Source organism: Podarcis cretensis (assembly GCF_951804945.1).
Source record: "Podarcis cretensis genome assembly, chromosome: 3".
Taxonomy (NCBI): domain Eukaryota; kingdom Metazoa; phylum Chordata; class Lepidosauria; order Squamata; family Lacertidae; genus Podarcis; species Podarcis cretensis.
In genome coordinates this window covers 100,773,776-100,800,793 of record NC_137172.1, presented here as the reverse complement: position 1 = coordinate 100,800,793, position 27,018 = coordinate 100,773,776, and the positions used below count along the sequence as shown (strand labels likewise).

At 43.9% G+C, this 27,018-nt stretch overlaps 1 protein-coding gene across 3 annotated transcripts in view; it reads right to left on the bottom strand.

The window, feature by feature from the left end:
• DLGAP2 (DLG associated protein 2) overlaps nt 1-27,018 on the bottom strand; it is a 420,471-nt gene that overhangs the window by 373,071 nt on the left and 20,382 nt on the right. The window contains exon 2 of one of the 3 annotated variants that reach the window (XM_079969732.1): nt 12,262-12,371. The exons of the other annotated variants lie outside the window; for them this stretch is intronic. Within the exon in view, the coding sequence (XP_079825858.1) occupies nt 12,262-12,276 (15 nt within the window). The 5' untranslated portion in view covers nt 12,277-12,371. The remainder of the gene's footprint in view (nt 1-12,261; nt 12,372-27,018) is intronic. 3 annotated transcript variants of the gene reach the window in all.

The window sequence follows — 27,018 nt, the reverse complement described above, 5'->3', positions numbered from 1 at the left end:
TCAAATCATTTCTTTCTTTTTTAAAAACATAATTTTTATTAACAGGCCAATCAAATCACATTATTTCCAAATCACATTAGTTCCAAATTATACAGCCAGATTTTTAAATTTTGTTGGGGGTACCCATACTTCAAGCTCCGAACGGGGGTCCAAGCATCACTTCTATTGCTGCTTTAATTAGACAGTTCTATCCAGTTCTGTCCAGATAGTCTCTTTATTACTTTCTTCATCTTCTTGTTATCATATATTCCTTTCTTTGTGATCTCTGATAATCTTCACAAGTGGGTTGAAAACAAACATCCTCTGTGTGGGTTTTACACTCTCCAAAGTTCATATCACATAGGGACAGATGCCATTCCACACCTCCTTAAAGAAATTTATCCTCGGTCTGTCCTTTAATTTTCCCAGGCTTGCTAAGTATATCACAGAGGGCTCTGCCAGGTTTAGATCACATTCCAATCATCATTCACATTCCGATGATCCTGGTTCTCCCCCCCCCCCCGTCTTTCTTAGACAAGCCTGTCTTAGCGAGACGCCATTTAAAACTGCGTCATAAAACTTTCCTCCGTTCTCCGATGTTTACTAGTCCTCTCTCCAATCAATAATTCACTCCACACAGTTCTTGAATTCCTGCTTGTGATCAATAAAATGCAACGATTGCTCTTTCTTTGGGGTGGAGGGTTATTAATACTCACATAAAGCAAAGCAAAGCAAAGTTTTTTCCTCCACCCCCCTTCCGTTTCACTCCAAACATACCAGTCTCTTAATGGTGATTCATCACTTGATTTATTTGTCCCGCCCGCTGCTCCGGTCACAGAGATCCATTAATCAGCAGTCTTAACTCCCGAACCTCGCTTCATGTATGTGCTTTAGCTTCTTTCCAATTATATATTTCCAATTATATTTTTGAGCTAAAGCGAACCAGCACGCGCTGATTGGACACAGCGTCAGGAAGAGCCGACTTCACCGAGGGCTTGTGCCAAGTGACCGGGCACCCCATTCTTTCGAATCCGGGGGTGCATTGTGGACACTGCTGGCAAGGCAGTCCCCCCATCTCCTTGGGGGGTCGGGAAGGCTGCATACTTCCCATAGCAGCCTCTTAATTACCTTGTGTGGGTTGGAGAGATGTTATTGTCGGCCATCTTCCAATGCGCCACCTGGTGGCCCCTGTCAAATCATTTCTTTAATGGACCTTGCAGGCTACAAGATGGTTCCCTTTTTGACATCTCACCCTCTCCACAAGGCAAGAGCTTCAAGTTATTTACTGTTATTGTCAGCTTACCATCTTAGCTACATAACGGTGAGTGTTGATAGGAAAATATCGAACAAATCCTTGTTACGTAATGACAACGTTCTAGATCACAGAGTTTTGTTCTCCTACCCCACAAAGGGAAAGAGAGCTTTCCCCACTAATAAATCTGTCTAAGCTAGTTCCTACTTGCCTTGCCAAACATTTTACTATACATTGCAGCTAAATGGTAGGTTAGATGTTCTGTCTCTAAGAAATGTTCATGATATAATTATGGACCTACTGTATATAAAGGTAAAGGTAAAGGTACCCCTGCCCGTACGGGCCAGTCTTGACAGACTCTGGGGTTGTGCGCCCATCTCACTTAAGAGGCCAGGGGCCAGCGCTGTCCGGAGACACTTCCGGGTCACGTGGCCAGCGTGACATCGCTGCTCTGGCGAGCCAGAGCCGCACACGGAAACGCCGTTTACCTTCCCGCTGGTAAGCGGTCCCTATTTATCTACTTGCACCCGGAGGTGCTTTCGAACTGCTAGGTTGGCAGGCGCTGGGACCGAGCAGCGGGAGCGCACCCCGCCGCAGGGATTCGAACCGCCGACCTTTCGATCGGCAAGTCCTAGGCGCTGAGGCTTTAACCCACAGCGCCACCTGCGTCCCACCCTACTGTATATACAACACGCCAATTTTGGACAGATGTTGAGCATTTTACACAGGAGTTAGGATCATGTGTACTTTTTTGGAATGTTATTTTATTTTATTTCTTTATAAGCCTGGATTCATGTTCTGCTTTTCCTACATGACCCTTACCAGTGTTTTAACAGACTCTTAATTTGTTCCTGGAATATTCAGAAGCTCTTACATTCTCATAAAGCCTCCAGACACTTGAAAATATGCTGCTCATGATATACAACAGGCTAGTAACCTGTATCCTGGTTGACCTGTGTCCCAAAGATATGCATAGACTACTTGTAAACCCCCAGGAATTGTTGCCCACTTGAGAAGAAAGAAAGAAAGAAAGAAAGAAAGAAAGAAAGAAAGAAAGAAAAGCTACATTTAACATTTAATCCTGTATCACAGGGATGTCCAACAGGTCAACCGCGATCTACTGGTAGATCTATGGTGAGGCATAGGTAGATTGTGGTTGATCACTGGGTCTGTTTCCTTAGCGATTCTGGCCCTGCCCCCATTGTTGCATGGTCTGCAGAACAGATCTGTTTGTTTGCCCAGCTATTTGTTGGTCAGTGGCTGTTCCTCTTCTCCCCCCAAAACCCTTAAAAATTGGTGCCTTCCTTCTCCCTAAAAAAAGTTCAACAACTCTGACCTGAAGCACCCCAAAATGGGGGTAGATCACTGCCAGTTTTTAATTCTGAAAGTAGGTCACAGTCCCTTGGGAGTTGGCCACCCCTGCTGTATCAGAATGAAGTATTGGTTGCTCTCTTTTCCTCATGAGCATCAAAAGTGAAATATTCTCCGCCATTCCACCACCTCCCCACTTAAGCACAGCATGTTTTGCTGGTCAGCTTGGTTTTGTTTTTTAAAATAAAACGCAAGTGCAACTTGGTGGCCTTTTATGCCATACATATTTAATTGTTTGATATAAAACTTGCCTACTGTAAGTAAATCCAAGTATACTAATGTTGCTGGCATCCATCTGCGTCAAAAGACAATGGAGTGTGCCTCCACATATTTTGTCTATGTTTACCCTGGCTCCATTTTCCTTCCCTTCCACTGTTGGGTCCCTCGGGCTGAATTAGAAATTGCAAGGCTATTGGGGTAGAGACATGCCCTGTTTATAAAGCCCTGGGTATACTGCTATAACTACATCAACCACCCAGTTTTGAAGAGGAAGAAGAGCCAAGTCCCTTCCACAAAACAATTCAAGAATTGTTTTAGATAACTGGACAAAATACAAGCATGCCTAAATCAAAATCTTTAGATTAGAATTATTATTGATCCTATCTTATAAAACTTAACAAGGAGTAGATTCAGTGTTTGCTTAGCATGCAAAATAGTTTATGATCTCACTGTTGCTTAAAATCAGCAAAATTTGACCTGTGTGACGTTAGTATAGAAAGCAATTGGACTTGGCAATAGATAATGTCAGATATGCTTGTCTCTGCTAGCCTGTCAGAGTTAAACAAAAAGGGTTGAACAAAAGTCCTCCAGCCCATTATTAGGAAAGGCAGACTTTAACCACCGCCAGTCTCAAAAAAACAACTTGGGAAATGTTCTAAAATCCCATGTTTTGACAGCCACAACTTCAGTTACAATAGTAAGCATGCTAAAGCACTTGGGACTGCCCCCAAAAATTATTATTTCCAGTATATAATTGGCTACACATTTTAGAAGACCTTGGCAACTTTTAACTCAACCAGCATGTATGACAACCCACCAGAGGCTCAATATTCTTCCTAGGTTTGCTGGTTGCCTGAGGCCACAAACACAAAGGGCTTGCCAAATCTCTGACGCACCACAATAAATGGCCAAGAGGCTGTGATCTGCTTGGTATCTCAGTAGTTGCATTTTCCTGTAATGAAGGTGACTGTAAAGAAACAGTTTTGGGGCCTTTGAAAGTTACACATTCTAGGAGAGCAGGAGTTTGCGCTAATGGGGTCTGAGATGACTGAGTGACTAATTAGTAGAAGGATCTTGACATTGTGGTGGACAACTCAATGCAGCTGCTGACCTGGTCTGTGGAGGCTGGGAAAAGGGCAAATTCCATGTTGGGAATAATTCAAAAACCTCCACAAAACTGACAATACCACACAATGCAACTGGGAATATTGTGCACCATTCTGCTCACTGCACTTCAAAAAGGACATTGTAGAGAAGGAAAAGTTAGAGCATCTCCACCCCCATCATTCTGCCCAGACACTGAAGTCCAGCGCCGAGGGCCTTCTGGCGGTTCCCTCACTGCGAGAAGCCAAGTTACAGGGAACCAGGCAGAGGGCCTTCTTGGTAGTGGCACCCGCCCTGTGGAACGCCCTCCCACCAAATGTCAAAGAGAAAAACAACTACCAGACTTTTCAAAGACATCTGAAGGCAGCCCTGTTTAGGGAAGCTTTTAATGTTTAATAGACTATTGCATTTTAATCTTCTGTTGGAAGCTGCCCAGAGTGGCTGGGGAAATCCAGCCAGATGGGCGGGGTATAAATTATTATTATTATTATTATTATTATTATTATTATTATTGGCAATTAGTGGGGAGTGGCTGGAGGAAAGATTACAAAGTTGGGGACAATCTTTCTTCCTCTCTCTTAATACTAGAATCTGGTGTCATCCAGTGATTTTCTTTACTTTGCTGCACTTATATCCTGCTCTTCCTCCCAAAGGAAACCAAACACAGGGAGGTTCAGGTCAGGCAAGAGCAAGTATTCACACAACACATATTCAAAATATGCAATCTGCTATTGCAAGACATAGTAATGGACAGCTATAGAAGGGGATTAGATGAATTCCTGGAGAATAAAGGCTACCCATGGCTACTAGGCAAGAGGCCTATATGTTACCGCCAATGCAGGAGGAAGTATGGCCTCAGCCAGTTGCTCAGCAACAGCAAGAGGGCTATTGTGCTTGTGTCCTGCTTTTGGGCCTCCCAAAGGCATCTGAATGGTCACTGTGGGAAAGAGGATGTTGGATGAGAAAGGCCTATGGCTCTTCTTATTCGTAAGTATTCGTAAGTGGAAATGAGCAATTAAGAACCACTGGTTAGTGCCAGTTATTATCTTATTAAAAAAGGTTGAAACAGTTTTACACTCTTTGTCAGCTGATAGATAACTTAATGGAGTACATTCCATTATACCTACATTTTCACACATATAAATCAACTCCAAAGCCATCTTTAGAACTATTTAACACAGGACTCTCTTTTTTTAGTCCATACAAGCAGTCCTGATCAACTATGGGAATGGAGTCAGCAGCAATTATCATTACTAGACTGGGAAATGTGGGGGTTTGGGGGGGTTCTATTCATGAGAGGAGCAAAAGCTTTGGAAGACGATATTTCTCAGCTCTTCTAGAGAAGTATATTTTGATCGGGAGCCACTGCGATCCTGTGGTTATTGTTGTTCGGTCTTTGTGAATATTTCTATAATCTTCTAAGGGCATTTAATGCTGAAGATTAAACTGACACACTCATTTACTGCTGATTACAATCTCTGTGGTAGCTTTAGAATACGGTCAGTCTCCCAACAGAGAAAAATACATAGTAATGTGGCATTAAAAGCTTTATAAATGGGTAACTGATAAACAACTGCGGAAGGGAATAGACATGTGTTGGTTTAAATCAGATATGGGAATAACTTCCTCCGTGGGGTTGCACAAAGGTAAAACCCGCACATGTTGCTCTGCCTACTTTTGCCTTTGGCACCACACATCACTAGAATGTGGTCCCTAGAAGGTTGCCTCAGCCCTCAGGCTGCAAAAAAAGTTCCCTATTCCTTCGCTATGGTAACATTGGGAAGCATACAACTGCATGGGTGGAGAAATGGCTGCAAGGATCCTCTCCTTAGAAGGTAACAATCAGATGGGAAGGATCCACACGACTGGCTCTGCCCACATGGTTCTAGAGGTTGAAATATTACCACAGTGGCACAGGAAGGAGCTGCAGGGACAGGGCGAGCACACTGCCGCATGTTAGCCTGGCACATTGACACCTTCACTAGAGGAAAGAACCATCACTGGTAAGCAAAAACAAAGAAAACAAAAATGGTTTAGAGCTTATATGGGGTTGAGAACTGAAATACGGTGCAAATGGATTTTGGGGAGCTTAGTTCAGAGATAAGTAAGACGACAACACATACTACCCCATGGCATGGCAGTCTAAAACAGTGCTGAAATATATATTTCGGTTTACACCTGTTTAGAGCTGTTGCAGGGGAGTGTTGGGCAAATCTGAAGGAGCGTCTCCACCCCCATCGTTCTACCTGGACACTGAGGTCCAGCACCGAGGGCCTTCTGGCGGTTCCCTCACTGTGAAAAGCAAAGCTACAGGGAGCCAGGCAGAGGGCCTTCTCAGTAGTGGCACCCGCCCTGTGGAACGCCCTCCCACCAGATGTCAAAGAGAACAACAACTACCAGACTTAGAAGACTTAGAAGACATCTGAAGGCAACCCTGTTCAGGGAAGCTTTTAATGTTTGATGCATTACTGTATTTTAATATTTTGTTGGAAGCCGCCCAGAGTGGCTGGGGAAGCCCAGCCAGATGGGCGGGATATAAATAATAAATTATTATTATTAAGATGATGGTTATAAAGGGAATTGCAAAACCAGGTCATGTGGCAACTTCCTGAAGCTAATCTATCTGGTCAAATGTGATGGACGTAATTGTTGCATAAATAAATTGCAAATTAGTCGGGTAACTAAACTACAATATCTAACAGAGTACTGGTTGGAATGTTGGGCTGGAACTGGGGGAGACTTGGATTCAAAACCCCACTCAGACATGGAACTCATTGTGTCACCACAGGCTAGCCACTTTCTAGGCCTAATCTACCTCACAGGGTTGTTGTGAGGATAAAAGAAGGGAGGAAGAGGCATGTAACACCTGAGCTCCTTGGAAGAAGATCAGGAATAAAAAATACAGTGGCATCTCGGGTTTCGAACGTCTCCATTGACAAACGTTTCAGAACTCGAACGCCGAAAACCCGGAAGTAAACGCTTCCGTTTTCGAACGTGCCTTGGAAGTCAAATGGCTTCCGCTGAGGTATTACTGTATTTTTCTCGATTTCCTCTGTAAATTTGCAGGCTGCCCTTTGCGCCTCAGTTTTCGAATGTTTCGCAAGTCCAATGGTCTTCCGGAACGGATTATGTTCGAAAACTGAGGTTCCACTGTATATAGTAACAGTACGTGTTCATGGGGGGGGGGGTAAACTTTCCTCCACCCTGAATCAACAGCATAATATGCAATGTGGAGTAAAATCAAGGCTTGTTCTGCTAATAAAATTTAGGGGCTCTTCCTGTAAACGAATCCTTAGCAGCAATGAACTTTAATTGCAGATGATGGGAGGAATTCAACGTAGCGCTGTGGCAATCATTCTGTCCCTGCAAGCATTTCAGCCTGCCAGATGGAACGAAACCCCCCCCCCCCTCCCACTGTGTGCTCTTCTTTGGTTCTCCCAACAAAAAACCCAAACTGATGGGCACATGGGAGGGAAAGGGGGGGGGGACCTCCTTCCACTAGCAGAACACATTACTTGAATCCAGCCCTATGATGAATTGTTATCCGTTAGCATACAGGCTCTGTCTTTCAAGATGACTTTGTATATTCAAAGTATAAAGCTACGTTCACAGTCAGTTCATTGCATTTGTGTGCACAGTGCAAAGATTTTTGTGTGAGCTGCTATATTGCTTTTGTGAGTTTGGGGAGCGGCAGGTAGGTTGCATGATGTCTGAGTCCCTTCTGGTTCCTGGATCATCCAAGGGCTGAAATCAATTGCTGAATGAGCCAAGCAAGGGCCAGAATGAAAGTTGCTCTGTGACAAAAGGGCAAATGAGGGGCCCCTCCCTCATCAAACTGGTGCTGAGAGAGAACTGAGCTAGAAGCAGCCAGAAGCCTGAGGGCATTCTTCTTGAACCCAAGGCTGTGGCTATGAGAGAAGCATGACCTCCTAGGGTGCTAATGCCACGAGCCCCTCCATCTTAAGACTTAGCTTCTATACATGTGTCAATAAAGCATATATCCTAAAGACAGCACAGGGTCCGCTGTCCCTCATTCCAAGGAAACTGAACCTAGGCTAAGCACCCAGAACTCTTGGAATCTGGCACCGCTGGGAGACTGCGGGTGGCGTGCAACACTACGTTGACATCATTCTAATGAAAGAAAGCTAGTAACAGAAATACAATGAATTCAACCACCACCGTAACAAGAATCAAAATCCTGCTAATCAATTACCCCTCATAATATGCTGTCTCCAAGAGATTTTTTTTTTTTTTAACAAATTTGATTTTTGTTTTGGCAAGAAGTTTTGTGTAGATAAAACACAAGCATAAAAGAAAGCAGCTTTGAAAACATTCTTAAGCTAAAAGCCTAAAACAAAGCAAACCCTGTAATCAGAATAGGCTGCTCATAAGAAGAAGAAGAAGAAGAAGAAGAAGAGGAGGAGGAGGAGGAGGAGGAGTTTGGATTTGATATCCCACCTTTCACTCCCCTTCAGGAGTCTCAAAGCGGCTAACATTCTCCTTTCCCTTCCTCCCCCACAACAAACACTCTGTGAGGTAAGTGGGGCTGAGAGACTTCAAAGAAGTGTGACTAGCCCAAGGTCACCCAGCAGCTGCATGTGGAGGAGCAGAGACTCGAACCCGGTTCCCCAGATTACAAAACTACCGCTCTTAACCACTACACCACACTGGCTCTCAGTTTTGCTCACGTGAATGAATGATGTTGTGGCTTGTAAACACACACATGCTTTGCAAAAAGGAATTTATTAACAATATCATGATCATTTTTGTTAAGCACACACTAGGGGGTGCTGCTGTAATATTATTTATATGATTTTTAAAAAACGTAAGCTTCAGAGCACTTGTTTCTGAGTTTTTGCAATGCATTAAAGTCTTCAGCAGCACCAAAATGTTAAGGGTGAGGGAATTATGATAAAAGCATGAGATAGATTAATTACTTAAGTCATTACTACATCAGAAACAATCAGCCCAACTAAATTAAAGTAACGCACCATCAGCCAGCTAATTTGAGAACAATCTTTTCCCCATAAATGTCGAACTGTGTTGGGAAGAGAGATAGGGCAGTCAGGATAAATGTTGTTTTGGGACGTTCTGGGACCTGGCAGTCTGCTTAGCAGCGGTGCCATGCGAAAGCTCAGTTGGTTAGAGCATGGTGTTGATAACACCAAGGTTGCAGGTTCGATCCCCATATGGGACAGCTGCATATTCCTGCATTGCAGGGGGTAGGACTAGAATAGATGACCCCCCCCTCAGGGTCCCTTCCAACTCTACAATTCTATGGTTCTATGGTGCAACTCCAAGTTTGGACCAGTGGAGATGCAGATAGGTATTTTACGGTAGCCTTTCCCAACCTGATGTCCTCCAAATGTTGTAGACTATAGCTCTCATCAACGCTGGCCATAGGCTACGTTGGCTTGGGCAGTTGAAAATTGAAGATCAACGCTAATAATAATAATAATAATAATAATAATAATAATAATAATAAATTTTATTTATATCCCGCCCTCCCCAGCCGAAGCCGGGCTCAGAGCATTCTAAAATCATTTCATTCTAAAATTAATTCAAATCAGATTAATGGCAACCATTGGGCTAGAGTTCTGTGAGAATTGCCAGAGGAGGGAGTCAGGCTTTGCCCTGGCCAAAGGCCTGGTGGAACAGCTCTGTCTTGCAGGTCCTGCGGAAAGATGTCAAGTCCCGCAGGGCCCTAGTCTCTTGTGACAGAGAGTTCCACCAGATCGGAGCCACAGCCGAAAAATCCCTGGCTCTGGTTGAGGCCAGCCTAACCTCTCTGTGGCCTGGGACCTTCAAGATGTTTTTGTCTGAAGACCGTAAGTTCCTCTGTGGGATATACCAGGAGAGGTGGTCCCGTAGGTACGAGGGTCCTAGGCCGTATAGGGCTTTGAAGGTTAAAACCAGCACCTTAAACCTGATCCTGTACTCCACCGGGAGCCAGTGCAGCTGGTACAGCACCGGGTGAGTGTGATCCCGCAGCAAGGACCCTGTAAGGAGTCTCGCCACGGCATTCTGCACCCGCTGGAGTTTCTGGGTCAGTCTCAAGGGCAGCCCCACGTAGAGCAAGTTACAATAATCCAGTCTGGAGATGACCGTCGCGTGGACCGTTAGCTTGGCGGAGATGAAAAAATGCCGCCTTTGTTATAGCTGCAATCTGCGCCTCCATGGAAGGGAAGGTGTCGAAGATTACACCCAAACTCTTAATGGACGGTGCTGGCACTAATTGCGCCCACGATACTGGGATACTGGCTGCTCTCAAGTGTGTGAGGATAAGCTGCCTGCATTCTGGTCCACTTGTTTAGTTTATTCACTATTACATTTATATCCTCCAAAGAACTCAAAGTTGCATACATGGTTCTTCCCTGCCCACCCCATTTTATCCTTACAACAAATAATCCTGTGAGATAGCTTGGGCTGAGGAGTAGTGCTGGCCCAAGGTCACTGAGTGAGCTTCATGGCTGACGAAGTATTTGAACGTTGGTCTCCCAGGTCTAGTCCAACACAGACCCATCGCACTTGGAACACATCTCTCTGTATCATTAGATAACTTTCCCCTGGACTACGTCAGCTGAAGTTGAGGACCTGAATAATGACTTCTCCATCCTCCACAGCTGGGACCAAGCCAGGCATGACGTGGAGATCAGGTACTAGGAACACCCAAAATTGTTGGTTTGATAACTAGAAGCTACATTGGGTTGTTCTGAAGATCGGAGAAGGGAGGAAAGAGGGCACATAATCCTTTCCTCTTATGGCTTTTCACTGATATAAACTCCCCCTCTTTATAAGATATTATTAGCCCAGGGGAGGAGGAATCAGATAAGTCTTATTTGACCTTTACTGGCTGACCTTTTCAGGCTGACTTTGTTACCCTGCATGAGCTCCTTAAGATGCTTCTCCCCACTTCCACCCCTTGCTTTGCTTTAAAAGCCATGATTCTTGGCTTGCTGGTGGATTTAGCTCTGGGGAGTCATGGCAGAGCAATGGTTCAAATTCCCACTTGGCTTTGAAGCTCACTGGTTAACCTTAGTCAAATCTTGACCCAGCCTGCCTCACACTGCTGTATGGCTGTATGGCCACTTGGGAGATCGTTGGGTGAGTTGGCAGGGCTTAATATGTCCCAGATTAAGTATAAATGCTTTTTTATATATCTTTTGTTTATCTTTTTTGCTATTTTTCAGGGAAATTGGGGAAAAAATGAGAATGCCAACATGGGTTGCATACGTCCGGATTTTCCTGGACATTTCCTGATTTCTTCCTGGACACTGCTTCCGACCGCAGTATTCCATGTATATCCAGGGAATTCCAAACATATGGCAACCCTAACTAAAGGTGCTTGAGTCGCCAGGAGATACTGGATGGCCTCGGTCCGGTATACCTGAAGGAGTGTCTCCACCCCCATCGTTCTGCCCGCACACTGAGGTCCAGTGCCGAGGGCCTTCTGGCAGTTCCCTCACTGCGAGAAGCCAAGTTACAGGGAACCAGGCAGAGGGCCTTCTCGGTAGTGGCACCCGCCCTGTGGAACGCTCTCCTACCAGATGTCAAAGAGAAAAACAACTACCAGACTTTTAGAAGACATCTGAAGGCAGCCCTGTTTAGGGAAGCTTTTAATGTTTAATAGGTTATTGTATTTTAATATTTTGTTGGAAGCCGCCCAGAGTGTTTGGGGAAACCCAGCCAGATGGGCGGGGTATAAATAATAAATTATTATTATTATTATTATTATTATTATTATTATTATTATTATTCCTCTCACCCACTGCAGCTCCCATATGGCACTTCTCCCTCTCCTTTCTCACCATCCCACCAGCGGAGCAGTAGGGAACCTATGGCCCCTCCAAATGTTGCTGGACCAGAACTCCCATCATCCCATGCTAGCTGGGGCAGATGAGAGTCCAGCATCATAAGGAAGAGCCCAAGGTTGCCCAACCCTGCTCTAATAAACAGGGGACAGGACTTGCTTACTGTTCTATAGGTGTTGAGCTGCGTTGAGCACATCTGCCCAGCAGCAGCAGCAGTTGTACTACATGAGCAATCTTGAGAACAAATGAACATGCTATTTGCACAAGGACTTCCCCCCTCACAGTCACTGGAGACATGCTAGCACAGTTCTGAACCAGTAGTCTAACCAGTATACACATTCGCTTTTAACTACCTTTCCAACAGCCTCAGCCCATCCATTTTTAGGCTACTCGACATAAACCAAGAGCAACCGAGTTAAACCAGTGCAAGTGACCATTCCCCAAGTACTTGTTACGGCATATTTTCTGGGCAACTGCATGACTTCAATGCAAAAAGAAGCATTTGTCCCGGGAGGTTAACAGTACCTGAGTTGTTCCCATAATGTCTGAGCCTTGTGTGCGTTGCAGGCATTCACAAGAAGATGCAGTGGGTGAACTTGTGGCAGTTACATTCGCACGTCAGAGGATGAGAAACCCTAAGATGAGGAATGAATAGAAATGGGGGGAAACGATTTCATAGCAAAAGGCAAGAAGCCCCAGCCACCCACCCATACCCCTATGCAAAAAAAGGAGAAAGAGAGAGAAAAGCGTAAGTGCATGTGGTGTTCACATAAAACAAGAGAGTAAAAAAATGAAGGTCCCACATAGCATTTATTTCAGCTGAATGCAGCAAAGGAGCATGAAAGAAGCAAGCAGAGCCAAAAGTCAAACAAATGTCCTGTACAGGATTTATAGGATTTGACTCTGAATGTGTGGAAACATTATATTGTTTAAGGCCACTTTTATGCAAAAGAAACGCAAAGCATGGTTGGTTGTTGTTGCTGTTTTCCCCATTTGGTAGAACGGGGTGATCCAAATTTTGCTTGGACTGGATAGTATCAGATTAAGAATATTTTCAGATGCCATGGAATGATCTCAGGTGGAAGGGAGGAGATTTGTGTTGGGAGGCAACACTCCAAACCTACTTATGTTCACCGATGAGCCTGAAGGCAGCCTGAAAAAGCAGAGTTCCAGATCTCATGGGAGACCACCACACCCAACCTAAATACAGTTTTACATATGTGGCCCGCAAACAGGTTTTCAAACGAACATAAACAGGTGAGGATGAGGCCTTCTGCCCCATGCTTGCACATCATCTGAAAAGGGCTAAGGATGCACAGCAAGGAGGGAGAATTTAGGCCTGAGGGCCAAATGCAGTTCTCCAAGCCCTTGGGACTCTCCTTGGACCACCTGTCAAGTACTTTTGCATGGCTTGAACTATGGCAATGTTTTTTTGCTCCATCTTGTGAGTGGAGAGCAGGGCTCTGACTTTTATGTGGCTGGAACGGGGGAACAAGCCACAGTTCAAAGGGAAGCACAGCTCAATGTCAATGGCTCCGCCCACTTTTTAGCCCCTGGCCCTGCCCACCACTTGCATGCGGGCCCCAGAAAGTTGCCTGCAAGGGAATGCAGTCCTCTGCCAGGAAAAGGTCCCCCATCTATTAAGTACAAAAAACCAAATGAAACGCAACCGTGTTATCTATATATTTATTTAGATGTCCTGGAAGCACCAAAATAAACTCTGGTGTGCAAATAAGTACCAGGCGTGTTCTGAGATGCCAGGTTCCAAAAACTCTCCTGCCCACTATTCAGCAGCTGCCCTTTCAGCTATGGCCACCTTGTGCCGTTGCTGCCAATGCATCAGGTAAGTCAAAGGAAGGAGGGGAAAGGGGATCAGGCAAGCAAAAAGGCAATGCTAGCATTAACATCAACATCCCCCTCTGCCCCAAAGCAATATCCTTGCAGCTCCACACAGTTGCTCCTTGTCAGTCAGCTCCAAGAGCTCAAGCTCTCTTTCCCCCATCTCTCTCACCCAATCCAGCTTACAGCTTTTTCCACGCTGTTTAGCAGGAAGGTATATACCATGACCTGCCTACCAGGTTGTGGGAACGTTAACAAAGGATCGGTACCTATTATGCAAATAACCTCGCCTTTATCAAGCCTTTAAGCATATGGAGAGATGGATTTGTCCTTTTGCTTCGCTCAACAGAACAGCGCTGCCGTGGTTCCACGTAGGCTAATGAGATTGACACAGAAGCCTATTAAACTGGGGGAAAGCAATATTTTAAAGGCACATTGCATATACATGAGACCGAAGCATGGGCTGTTGCTGTTTGTATGAAAGCACAGCTTTTGCGGTAAGTGTGCTGTGAATGATGGGAGGCCGAGAAGGCAGCGCTTCAGCTGGGTCCTACGTATAGCTCTCGGGCGGTATCTGATTGAAGACTCATTGGAATGTTATTTTCCTTATTTCTTTTGCTGTGATAACAACAATAGCAATCTGCATGCCAAAAATCAGGTTTCCCCATACAGATCACCTATTTGCAGGCACTCAGAAGATTGTTACACAGTGAAGAAAATATCCTGTCTGGTAAAGGATGAATGTTTGACTGCAGGGAAAAACACACACACACACACACACACACACACACACACACTGGTACTGAATTTCTAAACCATTTTTTTTGCAATATAAAGATAGGATTTTTTTTTTGTTTTAACTCTTTTGACACCACTCCTCTTGCCCTCTGGCAATTTTAAGGTGTTAGTTTTGAAAATAAATAATTATAAAGGCCAATATGGATATCTTTGGTAAGGAAAATGTCTATTTTATAGCTTTGATATTTGTATACCTATGTATGTTAGCATTTTAAGGAAACCTGTTTAGTCAAACATCTTATAATTGTGTGGGTGGGTGGAGGTGTTAATCTATTTTTATTCTGCAAAGTAAAAATAAAAAATACCTTAGCAATTCAGTATCAGTTTGCTTCTCTTTAGGTGCATGTTTTCTGTAGCTCATTTGTTTGTGTGTGTGTGTGTGTGTGTGTGTGCTGCTTTTCTAGTGTCAGCTTGAAGCTTCCCTTACTTCTCACTATTTTCTGGTAGTGCCTCTCCTTTCCCCCTGCATCAGGATGAATAGCTTTGGACTGGAACTCACAAGTCTCCTCCATGCATTAATTGTTTAATCACTCCATGCAGGTGATTAAAGAGGCTGGGCTCCCTGAACCTGGCCTTACACTCATCTTTCCAGCTCTGCTCCACCAACCTCCACACACTGAGCGAATGTCTGAAGTGGGAGCTGACTCTACCCACTAATGAGCCAGCTGGTTTTCCAAAGGCAAGTGTTAACTGACATACATGTTCAATTATTATCCCCTAGAGTAGCTCAATTATTTCAGCGTCATCTACTTAGTCATGTAACAAGGATGCTGGAAATGTAGAATTTTAACTTTAAAATTGCAATTTGTCTAACTAAATTAGAAAAAGATTAGATTCAAGGTAAGATAAGATTTTGCCTTAAAGTTTTATATTATAATTAAATTGATTAACCTCCAATATCCACTTGGCTGGATATTTTTTGTTTGTTTGGATTTGGCGGGGGGCAGGGGACGACTTTGTGTGAAATTCAAAGATTCCTGACTCCTGTTTTTATTCCATAAAATACTAGTCAGGAATATTTTGTGCAGCACACAGAGTGAGCATTTTGGATTTCCAAAGCATCTGAAAATCAATTTCTAATAATTCAGCAAACCTAACTCCAAAGGAAACAAACGAGTTAAGCAAAAACAGCACGATAACTTAAAGAACTTCCAGTGGCTTATATTTCTTGTGAAGCCGCAAGTTAGAGGATTAAAATAGAGAAATACAAGTGCAGAGGGTTTTTATTTCATTTTTAACTGAAGTAGTCACTAGTAGCATTATTTTAGTTTAAATGCTTCTCACCCAACTTTATGAACTACACTGCAGGGCTAGAACTATAAATATTTATGAATTAACCAGCTCAGCCAAAGCACATATTGAATGACTCATAAAGACCTTGTCCTGGTAACGCAGCTTTGCCAAATAATCTGACATAAAGACAGAGTGTGGCTATATACACACACACACACACACACACACATATAAAAGAGAGCAAGAAAAAACTCAGAGGAATATTAAATGCTTAAGTGACTGTGTGGTAGCATATAATGCGTTGCTCATTCTGAGCGGTCTTTAAAATAAGAACAGGATTTCTTTTAGAGCCTGTGTGATTTAGTGGATGGAGTGCTGGGTTTAGTCTGGGTTCCAGTTCCTGCTCAGGCATGACACCTGCCAGGTTGCCTTAAGCAATTTATTATCTTTCAGCCTAATTCACTTCACAGGTCCATCATGAGGACGAAGCTGGATAGCTCCAACCACTCATACCCCCCCCCCCAAATCTGTACACAGCCTGAGCTTGTTGAAGTAAGTGATATGAACAGAATAAACTTCTCTGTTTCAACGTTGTGGCTTTTCTCTATGATCTAAAAGTGTTTCCCTCATAGATTCAGTAATTTGGAAACATACAGCTTGATTACTGTCTCCCAACACTCCTGTACCCCTTGCTTGATTCTAGGGTAGCCACTTAGGATGCACCAACAAGGGGTTGTCAAGGTTACCTACCACCAAGAGCACAGCACAGAAAGGGACCAGAGTGGCTAGGAGCCCGTCTGCACACTCTCCTTATCAGGGGTGCAAGGGAAGTGAGGGCACAGATATAGTTCCCTGCCAATGGTGCAAAGAAGCCTAGGTATCAAAACAGGGGAAATGCATTTGTGAATGACCACCCTACTGCCCCAAGGATTTCCTCCCACATGGATGCAGGAGCAAGGTCCCAGTCAACATGGCATGTAGGCAGAAGATGTCTGGGAGGCAACCCTGCAGCTGGATAAGACACATCATTTCTCTTGCCTGCAGTGCAGCATGCTAAGACAGATGAGGAACAGCTGGGGAGAGACATGGCTGTCCTTATAACTGAGGAGGAGGGGAAGGGCAAAGAGGGCCTGACTGCAGTCCCAGCCAAGCCCAGGCCTAGCAGGGAGAAGGTGCTAGGGGGCAGGGGAGTCCAAGGGGCTGGCCAGTTACAGGGCAAGGCCTCAGACCACACCAAATAGATGCTCCAATAAGGAAGTGCCAGATTGTATTCAGTGGGGAAACAGAACACAACAGAGCTCTGTGCCTGATAAACAACTGAATTGAACAAGCCAGCGGCTGCTGTTATTTATAAAAAAAAATTCCTTTCAGTAGCACCTTAGAGACCAACTAAGTTTGTTATTGGTATGAGGTTTTGTGTGCATGCACACTTCTTCAGATACTGTTATTTATGTGAGGGAAGAGGAGGATTTATGTGTACAGATGCAAAAGAAGAAGAAGAAGAAGAAGAAGAAGAAGAAGAGTAGTTTGGATTCACTCCTCTTCAGGAGTCTCAAAGCGGCTAACATTCTCCTTTCCCTTCCTCCCCCACAACAAACACTCTGTGAGGTGAGTGGGGCTGAGAGACTTCAAAGAAGTGTGACTGGCTGAAGGTCACCCAGCACCTGCATGTGGAGGAGCGGAGACGCAAACCCAGTTCCCCAGATTATGAGACTACCGCTCTTAACCACTACACTGCGTTAAATCTCACAATAGTGAGGAAGACTGTGAAGAGGTGGCCTGTATGCTTGCCGAGTATCTGTGCAGGAGCTGCTACTCCTGGTGTGCAGGTTCTATTAGCAGCTGATAGGCAATTTCAAGGCACCTGCTCTGATTTTCTAATCTTTAAAGCAACATTTAGACTGGACAGCCATTCAATCAGATGCCTGTCCTCTGTAAAACAGGGCACACAGCCATCCTAGCAATTGCCGCAATTTTGTAAACATCCAATGCAAATTCAATATTGGGTGTGCATGAGCTAAACGAGCAACAGAATGCACAACCAACATGTCAGCATTCCCTAAAGGTTCAGGATAAAAGCACCTTCCTTGCTTGCTGCCTTCTTTCTTTCCTTTCTTCCTTCCTTTCTTTCTTAAACCAAGTCGAATCATGGGTTTATTTAGGGGAACAGCCAGGTTCATTCTCCAGCATTTCCAAGTAGGGCTAAATAAGATTGCCTGTCTGAATCCCTGGAGAGCCACTATCAGCCAGAGATGATAATGCAAAGATGGACCAGTGGTCTAATTCTATAAAAGGCAGTTTCCTGTGTTCCAGTGGAATCTACTAGCAGCAGAAAGAGCTCTCCAAGGTCTGAAGCAGAACAACCCAATCTCATCTTTCAGTGAGGATGCTGGAGTTACACCAAAGTATGTAAATCATGGGCAAACCATATTTCATATATGAAAGTATGCTTAGGCCTAACTTTCTCTCCCTCTCTCAACTCCCCAATCCTATGAGCATATATCTTAGTAGGACACTAGGCTTTTTTGTCCCTGCACTGTTATCAGCTGTTTTGGCTGATGGTAGAACCATAAGCGTGGAGGAGGGCAGGCCAACCAATTGTCTTTAGTGCAACTCTTGCGTTCCTTTCAGGTACAAACTTAACACTTGAGCTTTATGTCAATGAAGTTGCAGCAATAAAGGTCTTTGTAGATACCCAGAATGAGCAGGGACTCAGTTTTAGTGCCCAGAGACAGTGTAGTCTGGAACAGAGTCTCACCAGAAAACAGAGTTGCATGCAAGTCCCTAAAAAAACCCAAGATTCTACAGCCAGTGTTAGTGCCTGGTGTCAATGAGAGTAGCCATTTGAGAACACCAACCTGAGCTAACTGCAGGAAAACACGGAACATTGCTGTGGCCACTGAGTGAGCATTAGCTGAAATGCAGAGGGCAGAGAAATTAAATCGGTTAATAAATAAATATAGCACAAAGCAAAAACCACCTACACAAGTCCAGTCCAGCAACTTCCTGAAGCAACATAAGAATGGCAGGAAAGACTGTTCTTTTTTCCCAGCTAGAAGCACAATTTCTTTTCGTGCAACAAAATATTGTGTGTGGCTAATTACTTATCAGAAACCTGCCAGGGTTTTTGTTTATGTTTTCAAATGCACAAACATGCGCACAAATTTTAGATCTCTCAGGATTCCTCCTTAAATGTGGAGTGCAGGTTCTTCTTTAACACAAACGTGCCATGCTCCATAATATATATCAAAGTGTAATTACACCCGTAAATCTAAACGGGACACAGAAAGGGCAGATGACCCTGGGGTTTATTTCATAAAGACACAAAATAAAGTTTTATTCCAGAATACACTGGGGAGCTAGGAGTGTAATGTGCGCTACAAATTGTGGAATCGATTTCTAGTAGGCTCCTGAGAAAAGAGATAAACCTCTGGGCCTCATGATGAAACACTGAGAAAGAACAGAAGCTGATTCAGGAAGTATACCGAACAGGAACATAGGAACACAAATCTGTGGACAAAAAGAATGAGTCCTAACCTTCCAGCTCAAGACTGAATGTGTTCCGAGGAGGAGGAGGAGGAGGAGGAGAGGTTGTAAAATAATGACAATGGTTTTCAAAATATAATTAGGAAACAACTATTGTCATGGACTGGTTAGACGCAGAGGAATGATGGGAGGAACCAGCTAGGGATCCCCCAAGGGAAGAAGGCTCAGAGTCAGGGGACTGGTGGGACGACGATGAGCAGTCAGAGGGAGAAGACTGGGAAGAGGAGATGTCAGAAGCTGAAGAGGTAACAGGGCTTAGTGAGCGGGTGCAGCCTGTGGCAGAGAGCAGTCCAGAATCAGAGCTAGAAGGTGAAGCAAGAGACTGGGATGAAGGAGGCCAAGAGTCAGAGATGAGTCAAGTTGGCCCAGGTATCTCCTTCTCCTGTTGTGACAAACTCCCCTCCCCCCTGGTCTCCCAGAACCAGGAGAGGCATGAAGTGGGAAGAGCAAAGAGAAGCATGCAGGCGCGGTCTCAGATTGCTTGGGTTAAAACCCTGGGGAGGAAGGGGCTTAGGCAAGGGGAGGCAAGGAGCTTCAGCCTACACAACTGCTTCATAAGGGCAAGACCTACCAAAGAAGAGCTGCTGTGCTCATTAGGTCCTGTGCAGATCATGTTTTTTTTCTAATAAAGAGTTAAATGCACTTGCTTCATGGGATTTATTCCCCCACCCTGGTGGACCTGGAGATGACCCGGGTGGCTAACATGATAGCTCCCAAGCAACTCATTCACTTTCTTGGCATCATGGGGAATTAAAAAAACAACTTAGCAGGTAGAACAGCAGCTTGAATGCAAGTAAAAGAAAAATGAGTACAACCTCTCACAGGACAAGAGATGGGAAGGCCTGGGGGGGCATAAAAATGGGGGGGCAGGGTTTTTTCCACCCCCACCCCCGTTTGTTTCCAAAGCTGTTTTTTTCTGGGGGGAAACGGGGGGGGACAGTTTGATATAGTTTGAATATACTACACCCCCCCCCATTGTTCAGTAAAAAAAACAGGTTGGGGGGAAAACGAGGAAAACCCTTTCCCCCCCCCCCCAATTTTTCCAGGTTTTTTCCAGGCCTTCCCATCTCTACACAGGACAGAGCTCATTTCAGGTGCTATGCTATAAAAGTGATTGTGGTGAAGGGTGAATACTTCCTACTGCCATTGCTTCTGCATCCAGTAGAGTTATTCTAAACTGGTGAAGAATTGGCAGATTCTCTTGTGCAGTAGAATGGAATGAATGGGGTAGATTTAAGATGCTTCAGAGGCTTGGGCTATACTGAACCTTTCAAAATGCTGATATTTTGAACAATTTAAACATACTAGGGAACACGATTGAATATTGAAGGATGTGTCATCACAAACCGTCCTCTGCTCGAGTCCATAAAGGCCTGAACTCAAGCCAGGATTTGTTCCAAGGCAGAACTTGTTTTCAGTGCTAGAGACCAACGGTGAAATTACTGTGGGAGCTTAATGCAAAAAATAGTTCATTTTCAGTCACCAACCTGCCTATATTGCATAGAGATATTGGATGTTTATGGAAGCTTGAAAACCACCCAGGAGAATTCATTGCACAGACTTGATGGATTTTTTTTTGGGGGGGGGGATACCTATGCGGTGCATACGGGACATTTTCCAAATTTGACCATAGAATAGAGTACAGATATTCTTCAGAGAACTGTGGTGGTTGGAGCTTGTAGCCCAAAACATCTGGCAGGCACCAGGTTGGCAAAGCCTGCTGTAGAGCCTTAACACTGCTCTGCAAGACACATCAACCTGTTCCCCAGTAATAACAATATGTTCCATCCAGTCCCTCAAGTAATGTATCACATAGAATTCTCTGTGCTGTTTATTGGCCAAAACAAACAAACAAGCAAACAAAAACCATTCCAAGTCATACCTCCAGAACTATGTACTAGTTCCTCTCTAAACCTACTACCAGCCACCCAAATTGGATACAATATTGGCATATGGTGCTTTCCTTACAACGGTATACATGATTTTACGTAATAGAGTGGATAAAAATGAGATACTGCAAGCAATCTATTATTTGCAACACTGTCATTTATCCATTTCACTTGTATGCATTCATGCCATTTAAGTGAATGATGTTCCCCTACTATCTATCTACTTCTGAAAATATATTCTAAATATATATTCTAAAAATATTGTTTATGGTTACACACAAGAAGAGGGGCACTGTCACTCACTGTAGGCAATCCTGAGCATTTTGAAGCAATGGCCCAAATCAGTACAAGGTAAGTTACTTATGTTCCTGCGTTGGGTATGAGATAATATAAGGCAGGATCAGGGAAGTTGAAGCAGGAAAGTTAGGCACCTCTTCTGAAGCTGTTTTTCTCAACAAACGATACCTAAAGTGCTGGCTCTATTTCATGTGCATTTTCTGTTTTTATTTACATTCCCAGTATTTATATTTTAACCTGCCAATCTGTAGTAACCTTTGCTTCCATGGGACATATTTTGGACACTTATTGTTTTTATTGCTATGGCTGTAATGTATGTTCCTTCTATTGTGTTTTTATTGAGTTGAATCTGTGAGCCGCTTTTGGTTTGTCTCTGGTTAATAAGTAGCATGCAGTGTGCTGTAGTGACTAGGATCTGGGAGACCAGAGTTCAAATCCCCAGTGAGCCATGTAGCTCACAGGGTGACCTTGGGCCAATTGCAGTGTCCCAGCCAGGCCTACCTCACAGGGTTGCTATGAAAAGGAAAAGTGTGCATGTGACCTTACACTCCTTAGATGAAAGGTGGGGTAGAAATGTAAAAATAAAACTTGAAAGTAGATAAATAAAAGCGCCAATCCTGTGTTGGCTGGAGTGAACAGAACCTCTTATGAGTAGGCCCCTAGTCCTGCTTGCGGGCATAATAACCTGGGATGCTTACATGTTTAGACTTGGACTGAGGATACCTAAGTTCCAACCCCATTCAGGCACAAAGCTCAGTGGCCACCTTGAGACACTCACAGTCTCTCAGTCTAACCTTTTGTAAGAATAAAATGTGAGGGAGCATTTTACACAGATGCTTCCCTAACAGTTAATTTCTGCATTTCATTTAGGCTTTCACACAATGAGAAAGCCACTTCCAGAAACATAGCCTTCATTTCTGTGCTATTTTCAAACAGGTGCTTTTCTGGAAGCAAATGTCATGTAAATGAGTGGGAAACCTATACTATACTCTGCTATGTTTCCAAAGTGACTTTTACATCATGTGGAAGCTGAAATATAATGCAGAAATTAAGAGTTAAGGGTTAAGGAAACAGAATAAACTGCTGTATGACTGTAGCCCATGCATGCTGAGATCCTTATAGGAAGGAATATAAATGTAAAACATGAGCCATTTATAAATGCCATCTCCAACTCCTTGAAAGATTCCATCAATGGTGTATCAAAAAATTGCACACATCACTTGGGAAGACAGGTAAACAAATGCCAGTGTACTGGAAGAAGCAAAGATTTTTCAACATCAACTTCGTTGGGACTGGTCATGTTGTACGTATGCCTGATTATCGTCTGCCAAAGCAACTACTCTATTCCCAGCTCAAGAATGGAAAGGAAAATACCAGTGGACAACAAAAGAGGTTTAAAGACGCTCTCAAGGCAAATCTTTAAAAAAATGTAACATAAGTACTGATAACTGGGAAACACTGGCCTGCGAGTGCTCCAATTGGAGAACAGCCATTACCAAAGCTGTCATGGACTTTGAAGAAGCACGAACTCAGGGTGAAATGGAGAAGCGAGCTAAGAGGAAGGCAAACCATCACCGTGTCAACTCCCACTTGGAAACCTATATCCCCACTGTGGAAGGACGTGTGGATCCAGAATTGGCCTTCTCAGTGACTTACGGACTCACTGTTAAAAACGTGTTCATGGAAGACCATCTTACTCGGCTACAAGTGATCGCCAAAGAAGAAGAAGAAGAAGAAGAAATGTAATCATATATATCTAATCCTTCTGACACATTGCTTGCGGGTCATGCACTGTCGGCTCCACAGTCAACAGATGTTCCTAGCTGAAGCAGAATAGTTCAAGTAGATCACTGACACAAAATTCTAGGAATTCAGTCCTGTTTAGGTTGAGATTGACACTACCAGTTTTTGTAAAACTGAATTCTACAATACCTTGTGGGGAGGTCCATAAGTATCTATATGTGGAGCCAGTGTGGTGTAGTGGTTAAGAGTGGTAGTCTCATAATCTGGGGAACCGGGTTCACGTCTCCGCTCCTCCACATGCAGCTGCTGGGTGACCTTGGGCCAGTCACACTTCTTTGAAGTCTCTCAGCCCCAATCACCTCACAGAGTGTTTGTTGTGGGGGAGGAAGGGAAAGAAGAATGTTAGCCGCTTTGAGACTCCTTAAAGGGAGTGAAAGGCGGGATATCAAATCCAAACTCTTCTTCTTCATATGTGTTTGTGGGAGAGGTTATTGGTTTGTTTCTGGGTGTGTTGTTTTTATGTATTTTGTGTCCAGATGTCAAAGAGAAGAACAACTACCAGACTTTTAGAAGACATCTGAAGGTAGCCCTCTTTAGGGAAGTTTTTAATGTTTCACATACTACTGTATTTTAATACTTTGTTGGAAGCCGCCCAGAGTGGCTGGGGAAACCCAGCCAGATGGGTGGGGTATAAATAATTTATTATTATTATTATTATTATTATTATTATTATTATTATTATTATTATCATCATCATCATTATTATCATTATTATTATTTGCCCACTCCCCTGTGATCTTCAGGTGAAGGGTGGTATACAAATTTAATAATAGAATTTAGTAATAGAATTTAATAATAGAATCATGGAACCCAGCTCACCCCTCAGCCTCCACCTGCAATTCCACCAAGCAGTATTCTCATTTGGCAGATTGCAAATTCATTCTGTTGTGCTTCAAGGTCCAGCCTTGACAACCATGTGGACTCTCATGTGCATGCGACCTTTTATTACCTTCTCATGGTACCAAACTGAATGAGATAAGTTTCACTAGTTCTTTTGTATCCCGGCCCCTGGCCCCCAGCCCCCCGCTCTCTTCTCCTTTGACATTATAAAAGCCTGGAGCTATAGGTCATCCATCTTTATCTTCTGAAGGGCTTCAGTGTGAAAATGAATGCAATTTACCTCGGCAGACAAAGTTCCTATATATACTGTTGCTTAGCAATCTCTATGGGGGCATATTCCGCCAACTAATTCTCATGCCATGCATCTGCCTCTGCTATCCAAAATGTAGCAACAGTATTTATGGGGGGGTTGTGGGGGGATTTGTCTATGGCTAGATGCTGTTGCTGCAAGCATGCAAAGTAGGTCTCTGCGTAACTTTATTTATGACATTTATACTTAAACCATCAGAATGTTTGTCAATAATAGACCCTGGGTTTAACTGTCTCAGCAGTTGTGAACTGGCCAGGTGACTTTATGCAAGCTCCCATAGTTTCAAAGGTGCAGGGTGAGGTTGGTGACCACAGCAGTGTCACACCCTGGCAGGCAGGGGAAAATGACACTGGGTTCAGAGGAGTGTCCCAAGAAAGACATTGAGTGGGCTTCTGTCTTTGTAAGCCACTTTGGTGTTTCGACAGGAAAATGGCAGGTATGGTGTGAATGGACAGAAGAGGGAAAGGATCAGCAAAGCATATATTAGTGGTGAGCAGACAGTGGAAGCAACTAGCACTGCATACTTTGGTGGAATGTAGAAACATGTTTTTTAAAAAACACACACTGTGAAACTGTTTTTTTTAAAAAAAAAATTCGAAAAAAATATATTGAATTTGCCATAGTTCACCATCGCCATCTAGTGTCACATTTGTATAACACACTTTAGAACACTCTTAAAACATTTTATTTGCAGCTGTACAACTGAGTCCCTGTTCTCCCAGAAGTGGCATTGCCAGGAAGTAGAGGAGGAGCAAGACAGTGGGACACAATTGTTCAAGAATTTGATTGGCTTTGCCAGCTCTAACACACAGCTCCAATTTCCCTGCTGCCTCTGCCCTCCCCCTGCTGTTAAGCAGCAGGTGTGTGACTATGGCTCTGCCCATCAGCTGCCTCTGACAAATACAGTGGTACCTCAGGTTACATACGCTTCAGGTTACATAGGCTTCAGGTTACAGACTCCGTTAACCCAGAAATAGTACCTCAGGTTAAGAACTTTGCTTCAGGATGAGAACAGAAATCATGCTCCGGCGGCGCGGCGGCAGCAGGAGGCCCCATTAGCTAAAGTAGTGCTTCATGTTAAGAACAGTTTCAGGTTAAGAACGGACCTCCAGAACGAATTAAGTACTTAACCTGAGGTACCACTGTAAACATTTGGACTACCAAAGAAATGCCAGGGGAAAGGGAGCAAAAAAACTCCAAAAGCAGCAGGATGTGAGCATTGAAAAGGAGGAGATTGAGAAGTGGGGTGGGTAGGGGATGGGAATTGGAGAGCCTTGATGGAAAAAACAAGCCTTGACAGAATGAGTCTACAATTCCTCAGTAGACTTGACTTTGGCTAAAACGCCAGACATCCACTGCAGATATTATTCAGGGATAATTCAAACCATTCTGTCCAGCTTTAGCAGCTCTCCTTGTGAGCAAAGTTGCTGTACAATTTAGAAACAGTTGTGTAATGATTATATATAATGATAATAATACAGAAGGTGAAACACAAAGCGCTTCTGCAGGTCTTACTAGTTATAAAAAATACACCCCTCTTTAACATTTTATATTCTGAAATGGATTATTATGTTCTATGGAATTAAATAGATAGTCATAAAAAAAAAATTTGCACGATGGGCAAAATGTCTCAGTAATGTCTTGTCTCAATAATGGACTGGATGAAAGCCGGATGAAATGGACTGGATAAACCGAAGCCTTAATCCGGACAAAACTGAGGCATTGCTAGAGGATGGTTTCCTAGACCGGAGGGATGGGAGGTTGTCTGCTCTTAATGGGGCTACATTCCCTCCAAATGAGCACAAGGAGGACCTTCTGGGTTCATCATTGCTGCTTGAGGCTTAAGTGGCCTTGGTGATGCAAAGTGCCTTCCATCCGCTTCAGCTGTTGGTCCAGCTATGCCCCTATCTGGGCAGGGGTAGCCTAAACTTCTGTTGTCTACACTCTGGTAACACCTAGGCAATGAACTGTATCATTGGGCTGCCTTTGAAGACGGTTCAGAAACTGCAGACGGTGAAGAATTTGGTGGCCAGATTGCTCGCTGCAGGCACGACAGTATGAGCATATAGCACCAATCCTGGCTACCAATTAGTTTCCAGGCTCAATTCAAAGCGCTGGTTTTAACCATAAAGCAGGCATAGGCAAACTCGGCCCTCCAGATGTTTTGGGACTACAACTCCCATCACCCCTAGCTAACAGGACCAGTGGTCAGGGATGGTGGGAGTTGTAGTCCCAAAATGTCTGGAGGGCTGAGTTTGCCTATGCCTGCCATAAAGGCTTGACACATCAGGGCCCCAATACCTCAAGGACTGCCTCTCCAAATATGAACAAACCAAACCTTACATTTGTCATCTGCGGTCCTTTTCAATGCGCCTCCTCCACAGGACTTCTGGTGGGCAGCAACAAGCGAACAGAGTTTTTTAGTGGGGGCTGTGGAATGCTCTCCCCAGGGAGGCTCTCCTGACACCCTCTTTGTCTAGCTTTAGACACCAGGCAAAAACATTTCCCTTTTATACTGGCTTTTGGCTACTAGTTTGAAGGATTTCTATGTATATGTGGCCCCTTTTGATGAGCAGAAGAACCTTTATTTATCTAGATGTGTTTGGCTGTTTTTGAAGTTGCTATTAACTGTGTTTATTGTAACTGGTTTTAGTATTTCTTTTGACTTTGTAAGCCATTTAGAGTCATTTTTTGAAAGGCAACTAAATAATAACAGGTAGATGTATT